We start from the raw sequence: 21,324 nt of genomic DNA, 5'->3' as shown, positions 1-21,324 counted from the left end.
AAACCATCTCTGGCCAGGGCTGGCTCTGGAGACTCCTCGGAAACCACGATGCCAAAGGTGGATGTGGGAGATTCTTCCCCGGGTTTGGCGCTGCCCTGGGACGGAGCAGCACCACAGGGAGCTGCTGGTGTGCTCCTGAGGTTTGCCCACGGGATTCCTTGCCTGTGGGTTGGCTCTGGAGCACGGCCCCTATGGAGCAGGGGTGGGGTGGAAGCAGAAGCCCCTCCCTGGGGTGATTCCGTGACCTCCCCAATCTCGGGGCACATCGGGAGCTCCCCTGGCCAGGTGTTAGTGGGGTGCTGGCTGAGGTTTGCTCAGCAGTGGGTTCAGGGATGGTCACAAGATAAGGGTGGTGACTCCCTGCTCTGACCCTGGACTGGGGCCAGCCGCAGTCAGCCCAAACCCAGCCCAATCCACCTTCCAAAATGCTCCTGGTGAGTCATGCTCTCAATCTGCAGGTGTGGGGGGCTGAGCAGGTGCTCACGTCCAGGGGCAGGATGGCAGCTCAGCCCATGGATTTGCAGCCAGGCTTCTCTCAGGGAAAGGAGCTTCTCCGGGGGAGCCAAAGCCCAGCGCCGTGGCATCGCCAGGGTCCCGTGGGGTGCTCTCCCAATGGGCTCCCCGGGACTAACCAGACGTGTTTTTCTCACCCAGTGCTTCAAAGAACTGCAGGAAAAGCTTTCGGGGAACTGGTTTCCCCAAATCCTGGCAGGGAGCTGCTCTGATGTGGGGACTGAGCTTCGGCTCAGCAGGACAAGCCCCTTCCTCTGCCATATGTGCTTCAGTGCCCGTGGTGGTGCTTGGGCAAAGGTTGAACCTGACCTTGGACCTTCCAAACTTTCTCATTCCTCCCTCCTTTGGGAACCAGCTCCTTCTTTTTTCGCTCTCAGGCCCCTCCTGAACCAGCCTCTTCCTCCTGGTGCCACGAGGAGCTTTGCAAAGGCGCCGCTGAGGCAGGAGGGCAATTGCCTCTTTCATTCAGCAGCCCCGGTGCCTCCCAGACCCCACCTTTCCCCTTGAAAGACGTTTAATTGCCGGCTAAGGACCGGCAGAGAGAAAATACCCACCGGGCAGCTCCCAAAGTGCCGCAGATAATCATCAGGGTGCCCTACATACGGCTTGGCCGCCAGATCAGACGGGGCAGAAGAATCTGACATTGTTTAAAATGAACAGAGGAGAGGGAAGTAACGACTCCATAATTACTCACCTTGAGTTAATGGATGGTAATTACCCCGAGTAGGCAGTGGAGGAAGCTGTGACGGGCTGGCCCTGCAGAGTCATCAGGAGAGCTGGGAGGGTGCCCTCTGCTCCTCGCAGGCAGGGTGGCAGCCCGGCTCCGAGGGGGTTAAACTCCATGGGGCTGGTTGGGAATTTTTTTTTTTTCCCTTTTCCCTCCCTCCTGGGTTATTTGCAGCAAACAGAGCCTGGGTGGAAGGTCTGAGCCGAGCAAGGGCTCGCTCCTGGGGAGACGGGCTGGGAGTCGTTTGGCGCTTCCCGAGCCGGGCGCTGCCCCAGCCCGGAGCCGCCCCGCTCCCGAGCCCCCCAGTGCCACCCCCATGGGGGATGACATCGACTGGCTGGACCTGCCGGGCAGGTGGACCTACGGCGTGTGCGGGGACGGGCGCGTCTTCTTCATCGAGTACGTCCCGCCCGGCACCGGGTGGGGTGGGATGGGGTGGGGTGGGATGGGGTGACATTTTGGGGGTGTGGGGAGCGGGGTGTGTGGCTGGGGGGGCTGCAGGGGGCGCAGGGCTTAGTTTGGGGTGGAAGCAAGGGGTCCCTCCTCCTCTGCAGAGCTCTGCACGGGGCTGCTTTCCTGCGGCACGGTCGCCTCTGCTTTCCCCCCACTTCTCTCTTTTTGGGGCTGTCCCACCCTGGTGGATGCTGCTCCTCTCTGGCCCTAAAATCCAGTCCTTGCATTCCTTTGGCTGGAAGAGTCACCTGTGTTGCAAAGACCCTTCCCTGGTGGTGGGAGGGGGCTCCTGGGCCCCCCTGGGTTCTGACAACCCCTCTCCTTCCCTCCCACAGCGACGACACCAAGTCCACGAGCTGGGTGCACCCCGGCACGGGCTACTCCATCCAGAGTGGGCACTTCTCCTGTGCTGGTAAGGGATGGGCCTGGGGCCTGGGGTGACCAGGAGCTGGAGGTGTGGAGTGAAACCCTCCAGAAATGCAGTGGGAGACCCCAAAAAGCTGAGCCAGCGGGAGCTGCCGTGTGCTGGGGAGGGCTGGGGGCACTTGGAGTGATGTGGGAGGTGATGCTGCATCTCCAGCATGGGGTTTCCAGATTCTTGGGGGGGCTTTTGCCTTCTACAGGGGCTCCCTGTGGCCTCTGAGACCTGTTGGCAATGGGGAGGGGACACAAACGACTTTAGAACTGCAGTGTGAGCATGTGAGAGTCATCACAGCAGGACACAGCACCCCACGAGGGTCATGATTGCCCCTCAGCTCCCTGCCCACACACTCCTGCCCTTCTCCAGTGCTGCCTTTCCCGGGGGGGGTCCCTCTGTGGGTGCCCCCCAGTGAAGGGAAGCCTCGGTGGGACACTGAGCATTGCTCCAGTGCAGCCCCCAGCCCACAGCAGGGCTGGCAGGGAGGGCAGGGGCTGTGTGGGGCGAGGGAGGGTGACCCCTGGCTCTGCCCTGTCCTTGCAGGGCTGCCCCGAGGCTGGGAGGTGGACACCACGATGCACGGGGGCCTCTACTTCATCAAGTAAGTGGGGAGGGCCTGGGGGGGAGAAGCTTCTGCCTCCTGCTCCCGAGAACCTTTGCATCCCGGGAGGGATCCCTTGCAGGGATTACCTGGGCTGGTCTTTGCAGGGCTTAGCAGGGCCCAGACCCGGCTTTAGGGTCTGTCCTACCCCTGGGGCTGCCCGGGCAGGTGAATCCCACCCTGCCCCTGCCCACGCTCCTGTGCCGAGTCCCTGTTCCGGATGCAAAACTCTCCTCTGAGGGCTCTGGGAGCTCCAGGGGGGTGTGGGCGAACCAGCCGGCCCCCCCATCCCGCGTCATCCCTCGGGGGAACATCCCCCGGAGCCCGGGGGGGCTTTCTGGGGGCCCTGCAGCTCTGGGAGGGGGTGGGTGACGCCGGGGGTCCCCGGGGCGCTCCCTGCCCGGGGCAGAGCACGGAGCAGGCTGTGCTGGCTGTGCCGAGCGTAACCCAGGGAGGATCCAGCCCCGGGGGCTGCTCCTGGTTCATCCTGGAGGGTTGTCTCCCGCTCCCTCTTGCCCCCTCCTTGCCTGCAGTGCCGGAGCCGGGCCCTGGCGGGGTGATGTGGTGTCTAGACAGGCCGGGCTGCGGGCTGTGCTCCGGCTGGGGGGGTTCCAGGCGGGATCTTTGGGCCCGTCCCTATCTGGCTGCCGGAGGTTCCCCCGTGTGCCCAGACGGCCGTAAACCCGGCGAGAGCAAAGATCCCGAGTCGGCGGGCTGGGGGCTGGAGCAGAGCACCGGGATTATCCAGTCTAATCTGGGAGCAGAGACAAGGTGTCCTTGAGCCAGCCCCGTGCTCGGATCGTGCAGCCACAGCCGTGGGCTGGAGTGGGGCTGGGGCTGCCCTGTGACCCTCCTGCTCGAGTTGGAGCCTTGTGTGCCAGCAGCACGTCTGCCCTGCTCCCCCCGGGCAGGGATCACCTTCCCTGAGCACCACAGCTCCTGGGAATGGAGCAGGGAGCGGGGCTGCCACTGGATCAGGGCTGGAGAAGGGTCCTGCCAGCCCCACCTGAGCCACCACGGCTTAGGGGACCAAGTGGTGGCCCCTGTGCCCCAGAGATGGCACTGGGGCTGGCACGGCGGTGCCAGGGCCCAGCTGTGGGTAAGGGAACCACCAGCTCTGTGTGATGCTGGGCTCCCTCCCACCTGTGCCAGCCTGGAGCGTGGAAGGGCAGCACCCAATCCCTGAGCCCTGCCCAGGTGCTTCCATGGGAAGCACTGCTGGTAAAAGGGATCTTTTCCACCCCAAACCCACCCCCAGCTCTGCCTGTAGAAGGAAGGGCCCTGCTGTGTCTGTGCCTTCGGGCTGGGAGCTGCTCCAGCAGCACCCTGTGCCTCGTGCCGTGCAAGGGAGAAGGGAATACCCAGACCCCAAACTGGCTGGGGGTGCTCAGCTTGCTGAGAGAGGCTGGGGGGGCTCCCCCAAGAGCTCCCCAGTTGCTCCTGGGCTTCCAGAGCTGTTTTGCAGCTCTCAGGGGGCTCCTGAGTGGCAGGAGGGCAGTGGGGGTAGAGCTTCCCCAGTGGATCCATGATTTCCATGGCCGGGGACAGTGGCCTTGGAGAGGGGGCAGCTGTAACTTTGGGGGTACAGGGGTCCTGCTGTGGGCTGGCAGGGAGAGAGGGTCTCACCCACCACTGTGGGGGATGCAGGAGGCAGAGCATGCAGTGAAAGCCACCCCTTGCCCAGCCCCTAATGCCCGACTGGGGGGATTTCGGGATCAAGGGCAGCCGCCAGCTTTTCCTTCCAGGAGAGCCCCTGTGTCCCCCCACCAGCTCAGTGGGAAGGTCCCTGAGGGGTCTGAGCCCGAGGTGGGTGCAGGCAGGGCCCCACTGGGTGCAGGCAGGGTCCCACTGTGGGCCCAGTAGCTCTGACAGGCAGAAGTAGGGCAGTGCCATGGATCAGGGCAGTGCCATGGATCAGGGCACGGTGCCATTGCTGTAGGGCTGCTATCTGCAGTCCCAGTGCCTCTGTGCCCAGCTCTGGGAGCCACCCTGCCACCAGACCAGGGCTGGGGGCCTGAGCAGGGCTGGGGAAGGCCCTGCCAGCCCCATCTGTGCCATCACTGGCCCTCAGCAGGGCCCGGGGGGGCGAGGGGTGGCCTTTGTGCTCCAGGGGTGCAGTGGCTGTTGGGAGCTCTCTTGCTGCCCATCCTCTGCATCCTCTCCCTGCAGGCAGCAATCCTGGGATGCAGAGTCTGGAATTGCTGCCTGACCCACTGCAGAGGGTCCCACGATGTGGCTGGGAACAAATGAGCTTCCCTGTCCCGAGGGATGCAGGTTGGAGGGGGAAACGGGCCCGGCTGCTCCCCCAGGGACACAGTGGGATGTGCAGTCCCGGCTGCTCCCTCCGTTCTGGGATGTGGGGAGGGAGCGTGGTCCAGGCTGTCCCAGGAGATGCTGGGGTGCAGAGGGGAGCGTGATCCAGGCTGTCCCCCTGTTGAGATGCAGAGGGTGCACAGTCCTGGCTGTCCCCCTGATGACGGGGCTCAGGGAGGGGGGGATCTCTTCTGGCTGCCCCCTCAGTGCTGGGATGTGGGGGCAGCGCGATCCCAGCTGCCCCCCCGATTCCATGATGCAGAGGGGAGCGTGTTCCAGGCTGTCCCCCTGATTCCGGGGTGCCGCGGGGAGGGGGAGCGCGATCCCGGCTGCTCCCCAGGGAAGCGGGGGGGGGGGGGGTGTGTGCGGGGGTGGGGGGAGCGCGGTCCAGCCCCCCTCGCGGGGTCGCGGGTCCCCCCGGTGGGGCACAGGGGGGTCTGTGCTGTCCCCCCGGGGGATGCTGAGGCGGGGGGCGGTGGGGGCGGCGCGGCCCCCCCGCCGTGCTCGGTGCCAGCCCGGCGTCACGTGCCGCTCGGTGGCCCCCGAGCATGCCCAGCTCCGGCTGCGGCTCCGGCTCCCGCTCCGGCTCGGGCTCGGGCTCGGGGTGGCCGGGAGGATGCTGCGCCCGTAGGCAGCGCGGGGGGACCGGCCGCTGCCCGCCCCGCACGGTGAGTGCCTCCGGCGCGGCTCCCTTCCTTCCTCCTCCTCCTCCTCTTCCTCCTCCTCCTCCTCCTCCCGGGCGCTGCAGGGGGGGCGCGGAACGGCAGCACATCCCCTCATCGCGTGGGGGGGAGCGAGCTGGGCAGGGGGGGCTCTCTTGGGAAAAGGGGGGTGTCTGTGCTCCGGCCCCGTGGGCAGAGCAGGGTGCGCTGTGGGGGTCAGCACCCCCTGCGCCCCCCAGGGTCCCCCTGCACCCCCTGCTCCTCCTGTCGAGCTTTCGATGAGAAGTGGGGACCCCCCCGAGCTGTCCCCACCGTGTGTTTGTGTGCTGCGTGCTGGTTTGTGCCCCCGGACGCCCCCAGCTGCGGGGCTGGGACCCCCTCGGTTTGGACCCCTCAGGCTGAGACCCCCAGGCTTGGACCCGGCTCCACACACGGGCAGAACAGTGTTTGGACAGGACCCGTCCCTTGGGGCACTGTTTTAGCACCCCCAAACCCCGGGCTGGTGCCGGGAGGGGGGGGGCTCGGATGGGCCGGACCCCCCATCCCCGCGTGCGCGGCCGGACCCCCGCGCCGGGCACTTTGCTGCGGGCACGGGACGGGATGTGATGGATGGAGCCGAGATGTCGCGTCTGGCGCTTCCCGGGGATCCGAGACCTCCCCTTGGCTTCGTGGCTCGTCTCGCTGCCTGCCGAGAGCGCAGAGCCGTCCTCCTCCTCCTCCTCCTCCTCCTCGGTGGGGAGGAAAGGGCTGCGCTGCTGCCGTGCGGGGCTCCCGGGCCCCCCTGCCCCGGGTGTCTGGCGGTGCCGGAGGAGCGCGAGCCGCAGCCGCTGCCCTGAGCCCTCAATCGCAGCTTTGTTGCGCCGCTGCGAGATCTGAGGGAACAGGGGCTGATTCATCACATGATGGGGCATGTTAATACGCCACGAGTCTATTAAACCCCAGCGGAAGGGGCTGGACCGGCCGCCCTCCCGCGGGGCTCGGGGGGGACCCCAGTGCCGGCCGCGGGACCCCCGTGCACGATGGGAGGGGGGACGGCCCCTCCATCACCTCTGTGCGGGGTCTTTGCCACCCTCCGAGGGTTGCGGAGTGGGAGGGCTGAGTCCCGTGCTCGGTGTGATCCACCTGGCCCCGCCATCCCCCCGTGACGTGCCGCGGTCCCTTGGGTGCAGGGGGGGCCGAGCCCCCGCTCCAGATGGCCGCGGGAGCCGCTCCGTAATCCCTGCGTGCGGGGAGGTGAGAGGGGAGCTGCTAAAGGGGGGTGTGCGTGGCCATCCCGGGGTGAGGAGGGGAGCGGGCAGGCCGGGAACGGAGGGAGCCGGGGTGGCATTTGCTGCGGGAATGGTCCCCCCGGGCAGGCGAGGCTGCGGCGCCGCGCGGCTCTGCAGCCGGAATCGGCAGCACCGGGAGGCTTCTCCCACTTCTGCGCGTCAGGAGCGTTTGCATCCCCGCTGTGCATCCCCGCTGTGCATCCCACGGCGCATCCCGTTGCGAATCCCATCGTGCATCCCACTCTGCATCCCTGGCTCCAAGTCCCCGGCTCATCCCGCGGTGCAGGGCCGTGCACACGCGTGTGCTCACGTGTGCGCTCACCGGGTTCCGTGTGCGTGTGGCTGCTCCCGTTCCCTCCCCTGAGCCCCGCTGGCATTACCTCATCGGGAAGGAGAGCTCCTGTCCTGCTCCAACCTGTGCCGGTCCCTCTTGTCCCCTTCGCTCTGCCGAGGGAGGACGAGGCTTCCCAAGGGAGCTCTTTCCCTCCTCCCCGGCGGCGCTGTGGCTTTGGGGACACCCAGTGCTGTCACCCACCCCGAGCCACCCCCTCAGGGACCCAGAGCCAGGATTAGGACTCCCAGAGAGGAGGAGGTGGCCGAGGCATTAGAATTCCTGGGCATCTGCTAAAAATCCCATGGGAAGCACAGTGCCAGGCCCCTCCGGCCTGGCTGTGTGTGCCCCGGGCAGAGCCTGCCAGGGGAGCAGCCTCTGCACCCCCAGCCCACACCAGGGACCTCGGCAGGCCCTGGACCCCCTCCCGCTGCACTGGGCCCCCAGTGCCCCATCAGTCAGGGAGAGGGGCTATGGGGAGGGGTCCCTGCCTTCCCGGGCAGGGCCTGGCACAGGGGTCCCCCCTGGCAGATGCAGTGACAGGGTGACGCCTGGCACCAGGCCGGCGCTGGCCTTGCTGGGAACCGTGTTTTCCTGCTGAGTTCCCATAGAAACAGGCGGGAGCAGCCGCTGGGCTGGCGAGGATGAGGGAGAGGAGGGATGGGCAGGAGGGTGAGCTCCATGGCTGGCACTGCCGGGGCGAGGCGGCTGCGCTGGGTGCCAACTGCTGTGAGGGCACCAGTGACCGTGACCGTGACCAGTGGCTGCTCCCTGCCGTGGGGAGGGGACACCAGCATCGCCCTGGCCGCGGGTCACCGTGCCTGTGTGTGTGTGTTTTCACTGTGTGTGTGTTTTCACTGTGTGTGTGTTTTCACTGTGTGTGTGTGTGTTTTCACTGTGTGTGTTTTCCCACGTGTGTGTTCACACCCCCGCCCCGCAGCCAGGCCTGGCATCGGGCACAAACACCACCCCAGATGGGCAGCGAGGGGTTTAATCCCCCCGAGGCCTTTTGAACCCGTCGCAGGGCCGTGGGTTGTCTCCTGCTCCATCTGTGCCCCCGGGAATCAGCCGGGCCGGGGATTTCTCCTGGCCGGCTTTGCGGGCTGGCAGGGAAAGCGCGGCCCCGGCTCCGCCGCTGCTCCTCTCTCTCTCCCAGGCGTCGGTAGTAGCATCCCCCACTCCTGTTTTCCTTAGCTGGAAACATGATAATCCGCAGCAGGCAGGAACAGTGCGTCGAGGAATGTGCTGTCTCCTCTCCAGCCTCCTTCCTCCCCGGGATTCTCAGCCCTACACCCACCCAGGGAAGTCCTGCTCCTCAGGCAGCCCCTGCCCGCTGCCCCACGGGGAGGTGGGTGCCCCGTGCCCCGCCAGCCCTCTGCTCCCAAACATCCCTGTTTTCCTGGCGCTGCGGGAGAGCAGCCCCCTGCGTGTGGCACAGGCAGACGGAAACCTGCAGAGAGAGGGAGGGGGGATGTGTGTTGTGTCCCACCCCCCAGCCCTGCCTGCTCCTTCCACCATCCCGAGCTGGAAAACGCCCTGGGAATGGGTCGTTCAGTGCAGGCAGGCTGTTGTTTTTCAGCGTGGATTGGGTTTGGTTTCAGTTTTCACTCGGTGGCAGCAGCACAGGGAGCCCATTCCAAGCCTGTTTGGAGCCCGGTGAGGGCTCCCCAGCAGCGGCTGCGGGGCGAGGTGGCTCCGGCCCTGGCATGCAGGGAATCAGGTTGGATCCAGGGAATCAGGTTGGATCCAGGGAATCAGGTTGGATGGTGGCAGTGGCCGGTTGTGCCCTTAATCTGTGAATTCGCTAAAGCTCTTTAATAAAGATTCAAAGTCACCAACTTCTCAATTAAGGGATGAGGCAGCTCTTGATCCCTGTTTCTGGGTCAGGCAGAGAAAGGCCATTTAAGACCTGGGCGACTCCTTTGATGTTTCCGAGGGAGAGGACTGGGATAAACAACTGGCCAGCGTGGGCTGGGCACCAGGACGTGTGGCTTGGCCACCTCTGGGGCAGGACCTGCAGCCTGGAGTCCAACCCCGGCTGCTCCTGAGTCATGGGCTGATTTTTGGGAGAAAGTGGAGCTGCTGGAGCGAGTCCAGAGGTCACAGGGGTGCTCCAAGGGCTGGAACAGCTCTGCTCTGGAGGCAGGCTGAGGGAGCTGGGGGTGTTCGGCCTGAAGGGACCTTAGAGCCCCTTCCAGTGCCTAAAGGGACTGCAGGAGAGCTGGAGAGGGACTTGGACAGGGGCCTGGAGTGACAGGACAAGGAGGAATGGCTTCCCACGGCCAGAGGCAGGGGTTAGGTAGGATATTGGGATGAAGTTCCTCCCTGTGAGGGTGGTGAGGCCCTGGCACAGGTTGCCCGGAGAAGCTGTGGCTGCCCCATCCCTGGAAGTGTTCCAGGCCAGGTTGGATGGGACTTGGTCTAGTGGAAGGTGTCCCTGCCCATGGCAGTAGGTGGAACAAGATGGTCTTTAAGGTGCTTTCTGACCCTAACTATGATCCTAGGAAAGTCTCTCCCCCTCTCCCCGTGGAGCACGGATGCTCCCTGCTGTGTGGTGCTGGTGATGCTCTGGGATGCCCTGGGCAGTGCCACCGGCCTTGCAAGGTCCTGCCACTGCCACACTCTCACTGAGGCTGAGAGGGCCCTGTCCAGCCCCATCCAGCTCTCCCGGAGCAACCAGGGGGGCTCGGGAGTTTGGTTGGACCCTTTGGACTCAGCAGGAGGGTCTCCTTGCCCTCTGGGTGTGCCCATGGGTGGTCTGCACCCTGCCAGGGTCCCCCCCTGCTCTCCAGGGTGCTTCTAACCCTCTGTTTACCTCAACAACAGCCACTCACATGGGTGTTAATTGCAGGAGCTGGCGAGGCACTAATTAGGGGATAATGAGACGCCTTTTGTGTGTGCGTGGCTGCCTGGTGACAGATGCCCCTCTCCAAACAGCCGGCGGGTTGGTGATGTTCCATGTCCATGATCCCTCTGGGCCGAGTCCATGATCCCCCTGTGCATGTTGGTGAACCCCCTGTGCCGTGTCCATGATCCCCCCGTACCATGTTCCTGATCCCCCTGGGCACGCTGGTGATCCCCCCGTGCCATGTCCACAATCCCTCCCCTGTGCTGTGTCCATGATCCCCCCGGGCCGTGTCCCACTAATCCCTCTCCCCCCAGCTGCTCCAGCCTGGCACACTGGGGCAGCCTGGAGGTTTCTCAGAGCCCCAGAGGATCGGAGGAGCTCCCACCCCTGCGCTGGGGGACGTGGTGGCTGTGCAGCTGCTCCGAGCCCCCGAGTCCCGCCGGTGATTCCGCGGCCGCCGGAGCCTTTCAGCGCAGCCCTTTGTTCTGCAGCAGGGAGGCAGGATCCGGCCGAGGAGGGCTCAGCATCCCCTGTACCATCCCTCCCCACGCTCGTGTCCACATCCCTGGGTGACTGGAGTTGGTGACTGAGACTGGGCTTGTCGTGGCGGCGACCGAGCAGAGAGAATCCTCCCGCATCCTCCTGCTCCTTCCCGCATCCTCCCGCTGCTCCAGCACCCGTGTTCCTGCCGCTGCCGCTGGCGGCAGGGCCGTGTGTTTCCGCTGAGCAGCGAGAGGCTGTTGTTGCTCTCCTCCTGCCTGCAGCCACCGGGAACACGGAGCCGGCGCTCCACTCTCAGCATTCCTTACGTAACGCCGGCAGCGGCTCCGGCAGCTCGGCGGCACCGAGGCCTGGACCTCGCAGGGAAGGGCACCGTGCTGGGGAGAGGTGTGTGGCTGCTGGATGCCTCTGTGGCACGGTGGGAGCACCGGCACGGGTGTCAGCGGCTGGGCTGAGCGGGAGAGGCCTCTCCCTGTGCTGTCCCGGAGAGTCGGGAATGCTGTGCCGTGGGTCGGGCTCCCGGCAGAACAGCCAGGACCAGTCTGGCAGCACCGGCCGCCTGCCAGCCCTGCTGGGCCGGTCCCACAGCAGCCGGAGGATGAGCCCTGTGCTCATCCCTCATCCCCAGGCACCTGCAGAATGGAGCTGCTGCACGCCCGGGCCGTGCGGTGGGCGCTGGGGACTGTGCTCCGAGCCAGGTGAGGATGGGGGGGTGGGCACAGCATCCCGGGGGAAACAGCTGGAAAACTCCACCCTGCTGGCACTGCCCCCGGCAGCTGCACACCCCCAGCCTGGGCTGGGCACCCAGGAGGGTTTGAAGGGTCAAGGTGGGAGGTCTGGGACCCTCCATGGTGGGCACTGAGCCGTGGCGGGTGGTGGGTGCTGCGGTGCCAGGGATCCAGGGATCCAGGGCTGATGGCAACCAGGGCTGAGGGGGTTCCAAGGGCTCCGTGGGGATGACGAGGATGGGCCCGGCTGCAGCTCAGTGTGAGCTCAGCACCGTCATTCCCCAGTGCCAGTGTCTCATCCCATCTCTGCCACCTCTGTCCCGATCTGCAGTTACAGGAGGTGAATCCCCCTCCTCCCTGGCTGTGCAGGGATCTACTTCCAGCAGTGGAAAACCCTTTGGCAGTGGCAGGGTTGTGACTTTGTGTGTCTCAGGACCCAGCAGGCAGGTGCAGGATGAGGCAGCCAGACCACGCTGGAATTCCATGGCTGGAATTGGGCAGCTCTGCATCCCTGACACACTGAGAGCACATCCAGGGGCAGCTCAGCTCCCACTTCACATCCTGCTCTTCCTTTTCACCCACGTCCTCGCACTCCCTGGAGTCACCATGGCTTGTCCCCGTGTCCCCCGTGTCCCCCATGTCCTCAGGGTTCCCACAGCCAGGACCCACACCCCAGGGGCTCAGCTCTGCTCCCCCTTTGCAGGGTGATGCTCGAGGGGGGTCAGGAGGACCCCCAAACTCCCGTCTCTCAGCCGCCTGCTCGATGTACCGAAACTAATTTTCCAGCCTTTATTCTTCCGGAGAATTTGAAGAGGCGATTGCACCCTGAGGGCCCAGAAAGCTCAGGCAAATCAGGAGATAGAAATCTGCCTCTGTGGGATTGTTTTGGAGCCAACTGCCTGGTGCCAGTGTGCCAGATCCGGGGGGCTGGGGGGGTCCCGGAGCTGGGGGGATGTTCCCTGGCTCCTCAGCTGGGCCGATCTTCTTTGCCGGCTCTGCCACGCGAGCACAGGGGGATTTTTGTTTTCCCCCCCCTCCTTTTTTGTCGTTTTTAAACGCCTGTTTTGCGGATGTGCAAAGGCAGTGACCTTTCCCGAGGCCGCCCGGAGCTCCGGCTGCTCCCCCGCCTGTCAGGGAGATGAGGGAGTCGGGAGCTACGTGCAAACTGCCGGGCCCCGGGGCTCCGGCACTCAGCTGCGATCGCGGTGATGAGTTCCCGGAGGGGAGGAAAGAGCTCCTTTCCCGTCTCTCCCCGTGTGCCCGGAGATGCCAGGCCCTTCACCAGCCGCCGCTGCTGCTGCTCCCCGTCCTCCTGCAGCTCCTCCCTGCCAGCTGTTATTGGTGTGACCTTGTCCCCGTGGCTGGGGAGGGGGCTCCGGGGGCAAAACGTCCCCCTGTGCCCCTGAGGGCCTCCCGGGATGGGCGGTGTGGGATGGACACGGGGCACAGGGATGGGTGCCAGGGGGAATGGTCTGGCTCCTGCCCCTGACCACTGGCTCCCAGCCATCTGTCCCCTTCCCCAGTGTCCTTGGTGGCCTCCCTGGCTGTGGACAGGCCCACGCTGGCCCACCACAGATAACCAGGAGCCGGCAGGAATGTTATTTATGCGGGTAAAGTTCACCTGCCCCCAGGAGCTGTCCTGGCACAGGCTCACAGGGTTCGGGGTGACCAAAAGCAGGGCTGTCCTGTCCCTGGGGTGACAGGGTGGCCCCTGTCCAGGTGCCACCAAGCCCTGGCTCTGGTGGGAGCAGGCTCAGGCTCCCAGGAGGGTGCTTATGGGGAGCAGAGCAGAACAGACCCCAATTCCCATTCCCGTGGGGGCATCCTGGGATGCCAGGGCGAGGGTGGTGGGATGGGGCTGGCGGGATGGGGGTGCTCTGGTGCTCTCCAGCGAGGCAGAGCCACTGTCGGTGATTTTGGGGTGCAGGGGAAGGTTGGTGCTGTTGGATGCCCCGGGGCAGGGAGCAGGATGCCTTAAATAGGGAAACTGAGGCACGGAGCCAGCCCAGTGGGAATTAGAGCCCTGGTGACCTCCTGTGCCTCCATCTGACGCGTCCCATCCCTGCTCCAGAGAGCTCCTGAGGTTTCGGGGGAGGGGGTGTGGGATGGGGGTGTGCCTGTGCACACGTGTCCTCCCCGGCACCCAGCAGCCCCATTTCCTGATCGGGTTTGGGTGTTGCCATCATATAATTAGTCGGTAATTGCTCTCTAATGAGGCAGCAGTCCTGCGGCGCCTCTGCGCTTCAGAGGGCTTCCCCTGCCCCGCGCCGCTCCCGCAGCCCCCCAGGGTGGCCCCCCGAGCCCCGGCCCCCTCGGCAGGGTCTGTGCTGGCTCCTGCGGGCGGGATGGAGAGATCTGGGGCGGGATGTCCGCAGAGGGGTCTCCTCCGCCCTGGTCCCCTCCCAGCGGGTGGCACTGGGGGCACCGGGCGGTGGCGTGTGCCCGCAGTGCCCGTGCCAGCCTGGCAGCCTGCCCCGGCTCCTCTCAGCGCTGCCTTTCACTCCCTCCTGGCACCCGCCCCGCTGCCTCCGGGGCTCTTTGGGGATTTCCTCTTGCCTCGCCCCCGCTCGTCCCCGCTGGCACGGCCGCCCCGCTGGCACGGTCACCCCGCTGGCAAGGTCCCGTTTGCCTGACCCGTGGCCCCCGTGCCCTCCTCCTGCACTGCCCCAGGGGAACAGCCACCCCACCCTGACCCCGTGTCCCCCCAGTGCCACCGAGCGGGTGCCCCGCTCCCCTCCCGACCTCCAATCCCGTTCAATCCCCCTCCACCCCGCGGCGGAACAGAGAGTGCCAGGTATTTTTAGCCTGGCACGGATGCTGGGAGGCAAACACGCGTCGAGGGGGGTGTTTTGGTCTTTTTTTTTTTTTTTTTTCTCCCTTAATCCTCCTATTTTAAAGGCCAGGCTGGCTCTGCCGGGGGTGGGGATGCCCACGCACTGGCAGATCCCGTGTGGAGATCCTGGGAACGGATGGGGTAACACTGAGTTGTCCTTGGAAGAAGAAGGGGACGGGCACCAGGGCAGAGCCCCTCTTGGGGTGACCCCGGGAGCTGCCCTGCCCTCCCCGGGGTGGGTTTCCATCCTCCTGCCCTGGGATGTGCTGTCACCCCTCGGGGGATGCTCAGCCCCAAATGTGGCGAGAGGCAGCGAGGAGGAGGAGGAGAAAGGAAGAGGAAGGCTCAGGTGTGTGTGCCAACCCCGGGTGAAGTCCACGTGCCCCTTGCTCGCTCCCGGGGGTTTGTTTTCCTGGGCACAGCTCTCCTTTCAGCTCGGCTGAGCAGCAATGATCAGCAATTCCGGTTTTTATGGCAGCCCTAACGATGCCGGGCTGGGGGTGCCCCCCCTCGCCCCCCGTGCTGCCAGGGTTCTCCTGACAAATCATTTGCTCTGTTGCATGTTTTTGGTGTTTCTGGTTTTTTTGGATTTTTTTTTTTAAATTAATTTTTCCCCTTTCCCCTGAATCAAGTGGCTTGTCTGATTTGGAAACAACAAGCAGTGGGGAATGTAATGAATCTTTTAAAGCTCCTCAAGGTGAGAGGTTGTAGGAGGGGGGTGCTGGGGGGGCGTTTGGGGTGTGCTGCACCCCTCAGCCTTGGGGTGCAGGGCTGGAGGAAGGGTTTGTGGTATCAGCGAGGCTGCCTGGGGCCTTATCTTATCCCTGGGCTTATCACCAGACATGCTTGTGCTGCAGATAAGCAGGACCTTGGGTTCAGACGGGGGTTGTTTGGGGGGAGATGCTCTGTGTCCCAGTGCTGGGGCCCCCTGGGCAGCGGGGATGTGCTGGGGGGGCTGAACCCCCCGCTCAGGGGTGGAGGGTCCCTCTGTGGCTCCCCAAAAGCTCGGTGTGTGAGGGTGGGAGCACAGAGCAGCCCCTCCTGCAGCCTCTGAGCTCCCACAGGCAGGCAGAGGAGGCTCCTTCCCTTGCTCTGATGGTGCAGGAGCCAGGGCTGGGAACAGCCTGTCATGTTTGGCCCCGTCCCTTCTTCTCTGTAAGCTAAACAAAGCGGAGAAAAATCCATTTTTAGGCCAACTTGGTGGCTGTGGGCTCATCTAGGTGCTTAAGTAGAAGAGCTGGATTCAGAACACCCGAGGAGGAGCCCCAGCTTCAACCCTGACCCCCAAAATCTCACTCTGTGCCTGGACCACGTCAGTGGTCTCTGCTCCGTTCCCAGGGATTTATGTGTTGCTGGAAGATGATGATTTTGGTTGCTGTGGGGCCGTGTTGGTGTGACCAGAGGAGCTGGAGAGGGGGACTGTCTGTGCCCAAGCACTGCCCAGTGCTCACAGGGCACGCAGTGGGTGCTGTCCCGGGGGGCCAAAGTCCCTCGGGGTGGCCCTGGGGAGGAAATCCCTGCCCGAGGCTGCCTCACCCCCTCATCCCCAGTCAATCCAGCCTCTCCAAAGGCAAATTTGCTCTTCCAAATTACCCTCGTGGTGTGCTGGGGGTCAGGGCTCTGCAGGGGCTGGACCCACCGTGCGGGTGCCCCATGGGAAGGGTCCCCCTGCCCTGCGCCGTGGTGCCGTGTCCGTAGGGGCTCTGGGGGCAGCTGGTGGCCCTGCCCAGGGGGGAATGGATGGCAGGGGGTGCCCCAGGAGCTCCTGCTGTGCCTCCCCGTGATCAGGCAGGGCCGGGAGCTCGGCAGGCAGGTGGCTGGGGCGATGCTGCTGCTCGTAAACAGGCTGGGATTGTTTGTGCGCCCCAGGGCCGCTTGTGCAACCGGGGCGGGGAGCTGGGAGCTGGCTCGGAGCACTGCGGGGCTCCCCACACCCCACATGGAGGCTCCTTGGCCGGATCCAGCCCCGGGAGCACCGGGAACACGAACTGCCCCTTCTCCCCCCCGAGCTCCCCAGTGCAGAGACGCGGCCGCGGGATGGAGAGGACCCCACGGATGTGCCCACTGGGATCCTCTCCCTGTCACAGAGCAGCTTCAGCCCCAGCCAGGGAAGCAGTTTTGGGACTCCCCTTTGCCATGGGCGATGCCTGGGACTGTCCCTGTGTCCCTGAGCAGGACACACCACATGGCCACGGCAGCAGAGCCCAGCCTTTGTCCTGGTATGTGGCCACCCCGGTTCTGGGCTGAGCCCGGAGAACTGGGAAAAACAGGGCAGGGCTTTGTCTTTCGGGGTGTTTTGACCCGCTGGAGGAAGCGCGGGAAGCCCTTCCACCCCAGGAAGTCCCGCAGTGGCACGAGGAAGTCCTGGGGTGGCACAGTGTGGCCACAGCCTGGCTCTCAGCCAGCAAGTCCCTGGCGAGTGGAGGGTCCCACCGGGATGGCAACGGGCTCCCACCACTCTGGGTGCCCTCCCTTCCCATCACTGCCGGGTGAGGGGGAAGTTTTCCGTGACCACAGGTGACCGAGTCACCTGATCCCGGGAGGTGCTGAGCCCTTCCCGCCTGTTTCACGAGGTTAAAAACTGCACTATTTGCTTTTCCCACATGGCTGGTTCGTTCCCATATCGCCAGGAAGGTGGTGCCCATCCGGTGCCCGTCGGTGGGTCCCTCCCCCCTTTCCCAAAGTGCAGAGCCCGCTCCCACTACCTGAAGTTTTTGAGCTGGGAAGTTAAAATGCACCTGGAGCACGACCCAAACCAGTGTCAGGCTTCACCTTGAGCTGCTGCCAGCCCAGGGGGGGCCAGGACAGGCAGCGGGGGGGGCTCGGGCAGCACGGCCGGTGCCGCCGGAGCGCTGGCAGTGCCTGGTGTGGCCGGGAGCAGCGGGAGTGGCGTGAGAGGCAGCGCACACGGGGGTGTGTGTGTGTTTATATAGGAAGGAGCCAACCTACAGGTTCAGGTTTCAGCCCTCGTTTATCAGCCGGGCTGTTCCTGCTGCGCTCGGACGCGGCGGATCCCAGAGGATCCCGGAGGCGAGCGACGCTTCTCCCCCTTCCTTCCCCAGCAGCGCCGGGGGCTCCGGCCTTGGCACCGACCCACCGCCCTCCCCACGGGCAGCAGGTAGGCTGGGCCAGCTGTGGCTGCTCCGTCCTCGCAGCCCCTGGCCCGTGGTGGGATTGAGGAGGGGATTGGAGGGATGGATGGAGACTCCGAGGGCTGGAGGTGCTGGAGAGGTTTGTGCGGTGCCGGGGTGGCCAAGGGTCGGGTTTGGGAGCCGCTCGCCACGGGGAGGGCTCGTGGGGAGGGAACACGGCCCCGGATGTCAGCGTGGGAGAGGCCTTTCCACCATTCCCCTGGGCAGGTGGCACGGCACACCGGGCACGGGCACGGCCGTGGGCGCGGGAAAGGCCGGCTGGGCTCTGCTGGGGGCTGAACTCCCGGCAGGAGCTGAAGGGAAGGTGTGGCAGCACGGTAGGGCTGGCATGGCCAGGAGTGGGGCAGAGGCAGTGCCTGCACAGAGCTCTGCTCCCAACCGGGATGCAGGAGGGATCCTGCCCACCCTGTGGGCCGTGGCTGGGGGGTTCTCCCTGTGCCCTGTGCCAGGGGCTGGCTCTGAAACATGTGGGAGCTGCTGTCCCTGTCCTTAGTGAGCTGACTGGGAATCTCCTGCAGATTCCAGCTGTGATCTCCTGGAAGTGCTGCTTGAAATCACCTCTCAGGGGAGAGGCACAGCTGTGTCACCTGCTTTGTTCCGTTTAAGGGGATGTTTTAGAAAGGCCCCTTTGAAGTGACCCTCGTCTCTGGTTTCCATCCCACTGCTCCCAGGCATCCACAGAGATGCCCAGGAGGTGGGAATGAGCTCCCCACTGCTCTGCAGTGCTGACAGGGTGGTGGGTTTGAAGCTGAGCCTGGTCCTGGCACCATCCTGTTGTCCCCTCCCCTACTGCTCCGTCGATGGTGGGTGAGGAGCTGGGCTCCCTCCTCCCAGCAGTGTGCCCTTTGCTCCATCCCAGTGCCACAGGGCCACAAATTATTTGGTGACAAGGGGGGACCTTCAGCAGCTTCTGGAGGTGCCCAGCGTAGCACAGAGCTGGGGTGTCACCTCTATTGTCCCCACAGGGGGATTGCTCCATCCTGCTGGGACAGGAAAAGGGGGGGAGGGAAAAGGCACCAGGACAAGCATGGATGTGCATGGATGGCTTTTCCCAGTTGCTGGTTTCCTGAGGAGTTGAGGTTTGTGATCACATTCCCTTGTTCATTCCCTTGATTCCCAGTGACTTCTGGGTCACACTGGGCTGGGGACACTGGTCTGGTCTCCACGCACGTGGAGCATCCTGCCAGACCCAAGCCCACAGAAAAGCAGGAGTGATCTCCCTCCTCTCTAGCACCTAACTGCTCCACGGGTATCATCCCATCTGTGCCCTCTGGAAACTCGGGACAAGCCTCTGGCTCTTCCCAGTGCTGAGCAAACCAGTTCCTTGTGGGGGGCAGCCACCGTGCCTGGTCCTCTCCTGCAGCTCCTTGGTCCTGACTGCCTGTGAGTGTCCCTGGGGGGATCCTGTGACCATCCCAAGGGGCTCATCCAGGCTGGCAAAGGCATCACCCAGAGCTCTCTCCAGGCTGGGACTGGCCCAGCTCCAGCGCCAGCCTGGCTTAGGGATCCCGTCCTTCCAGCTTCCCTCCCCAGGCACGGCAGATCCCGAGGGCTGCAGCTCCTTCAGGGTGCAGGGAGGGCTGGGACCACATTTATTTACATGATGCTGGGGGAGAAGGAAGGGGGAACTGGCAACAGGCTGCTTGCAAATGGGATTTCTGGGAAGTGGAAGGCTGGCGCGCGTTCAGCCTGGAACTGTCCTGATTTCCAATTGGAAACATCCCACGGTGACTAAACTTCATTCAGGGGATGATCTCGTTCTGCAGAGCTGCTGAACCAGCCCGTGGCGCTGCGGGGGTGGCTGTGGGAGGGGGACAGGGGACAGGGCCGGGGCTGTTCGGTGACACAGGGGGTGTGTCCTGTCCCCACGCTGGCCCTGAGCCACCCCGGGGGACTCTGAGGCTCCGGTTGGGTGGCTGTGAGGGGTTCTCAGCTCCCTCTGGTTTCCCTCAGCACATTCCTGCGTCGCCCCTGCAGCTGCTCCCCGGGGCTGCTCTCGGCTCCGTGCACTAATGAGGACGCGGGTGGGAAGCTGGGAAGGAGCAGTGATTCACCAGGAAGCTGTTCCCGGCCGTCCCAGGCACGGTCCTGCCACACCAGGGTGTGGTGGGCTGGAGGTGACAGCAAATCTGGGCTGTCACATCTGAGGGCAGCGAGGGAACTGCTGTGGTTCCCCCTGGGATGCTCCACACCGGGATGGCACCACTGCCAGAGCCAGAGGAAAGCTCGGCAAAGGCAGCAGTTCCCGAGCCTGACCCTGGGATCTGAGGGGGCCTGTGCGTGTTTGCTTTGGTCTGTTGGCTTGGGAACAAACCTCCTGCTTTGTGGGACTCCTGGTTCCCACTGTTGGTACACGGAGGCTGGTGGGACAGGCACGTGCCTGGGTGACTCTGGGGCTGGGTGCTGCTGGTGCTGGAGCAGGAGGAGCTGGAGGCATCCACGGGTGCCGGGCTCAGCTCCTGGGACCTGATGTGGGCACTCGGGAGCACTTTTGGCTGCTCCACACATTTTGCTGGCACCCACACCGTGACCACGGGCTGCTCCCGGGGCCGTGGGACACGCTGCAGGTGGATGTGGGGTCGGAGGGCCGTGGGCAACCCGGAGCTGCCTGGATCCAGCACTCGCCCGTCCTTGGGAGCTGTTTGGTGCAAAGCACTTGCACAACCCCGGCCGTGCCCGTTGCGTCACAGCCGGTTACAAACTGTTCCGAGCCCTGCAGAGGTACAGGATCAGATCTAAAAATGGAGAGTTTCCCCATCCACCGACATCACACCCAGGCCGATGCAAGGGATGTGTGGCATTGCACCGGGAAGGCAACTGGGACACTCCTCGTGCTGCTGGGGGGGTGACAGGCTGCCCGCGGTGACAGCCTGCGGCTGGGCCGGCTCTGCCACGGCGGGAGAGCGGGGCCGCTCCTGCCCCTCCATCCCCGTGGGCACACGGGGCTGTGCTGGGCCATGGGGGCCGTGGGAGCGTACCTGGGACCCGTGAGGCTCTTTGCAGAGCCCCGGCTCCGGCAGGTGTGGGGCTCCGGGCGGGCTATGCCAGGAATGTGCCGGATGCGCCGGGACTTGACTGCAGGAGGTCGGGGCGCAGAGCCCTGGGATGAATCACTTGGAGGGCTGGCAGTGGCACAGCTCCTGGGCTGGGGCAGAGCCAGGGCTGCCCAACCTCCTGATCCAGAGCCTCTCTGATCCCAAATGCTGCTGGGAAGCGGGATTCCATGGTGGCAGCAGGGACACGGGGGCTGGCAGGGTCTGTGCCCGGGTTGTGCCCCCCCATAACCCTGAGGTGCCACTCTTGTGACTTTAGTTTTAATCTGTCTGAGATGCCCATGGAAAATTGGGAATTTAGATAAAAACAATCAATAGACTCCACAGGGAGTGGCACAACCTGCCGTGGCTGATGGAGCCCAGGATGGGGATCACCCCACACCCAGTCCTGGTGGGATAGAGGGGGAATGGCAATGCCTGGCATTGCAGAGCCCTGGGACTCATTGCTGGGAGCAGGGAGATGCTTGATTTTATCCCCCTGCTCTGGGCCCTGCACCTTCTGAGTGCTCCCAGTTCAGGGAGCAAGGAGCTCTTGGCTTCGTGTCCCACGCGGGTGTGGAGAATGGGAATTCCAAAAGCTGTGCCTTGTGCACGGCACATCATGGACACGGGGGGCTGAACCCCATGGCCGGGGGGTCTTATCAGCTGCTGTGTCTGCAGCTCGATCCCCTCTGGGGGTTTTTAGGCGTTTGATGGGTTTTTATCGTGATTGAAACCGTCCTGCAGCCGCCCTCCCTCCGCGCTCCAGCCACACGGGGTGGTGCCGTGCAGATGTTTGTCCAAGGCTATTTGTGATCATTCCAGCCCGGACGCCCCCGGCGCTGCAGCTGGGGCTGGAGAAGGCGAAATTCCCTGTGTGTCCGTGCCGGGAAGCTGGAGCTGGGCTGTGACGCCGGTGCTGTGAGTACTCCAGACCCGTGGGA

The 21,324-nt window shown here is 64.6% G+C and overlaps 1 protein-coding gene across 5 annotated transcripts in view; it reads left to right on the top strand.

Moving 5' to 3' along the window:
• Window positions 1-2,670: 2,670 nt before the first annotated feature.
• The window catches only part of PLEKHA6 (pleckstrin homology domain containing A6), a 47,408-nt gene continuing 28,754 nt past the window's right edge, over window positions 2,671-21,324 (top strand). For 2 of the 5 annotated variants that reach the window (XM_051808832.1, XM_051808833.1), the window contains exon 1: window positions 2,672-2,712. In XM_051808832.1, coding sequence (XP_051664792.1) covers window positions 2,687-2,712 — 26 coding nt within the window. In that variant the 5' untranslated portion in view covers window positions 2,672-2,686. Of the gene's footprint in view, window positions 2,713-5,624; window positions 5,694-21,194; window positions 21,302-21,324 lie in introns of those variants that run through there. The other 3 variants (XM_051808834.1, XM_051808838.1, XM_051808836.1) reach the window with 3 other exon arrangements.

This window comes from Manacus candei, unplaced genomic scaffold (genome assembly GCF_025592945.1).
Source record: "Manacus candei isolate 608988 ecotype Guabito, Panama unplaced genomic scaffold, ASM2559294v1 h1tg000073l, whole genome shotgun sequence".
Lineage (NCBI taxonomy): Eukaryota > Metazoa > Chordata > Aves > Passeriformes > Pipridae > Manacus > Manacus candei.
Note: the sequence above shows the minus strand (reverse complement) of the source record. Positions and strands in the feature narration are given on the sequence as shown.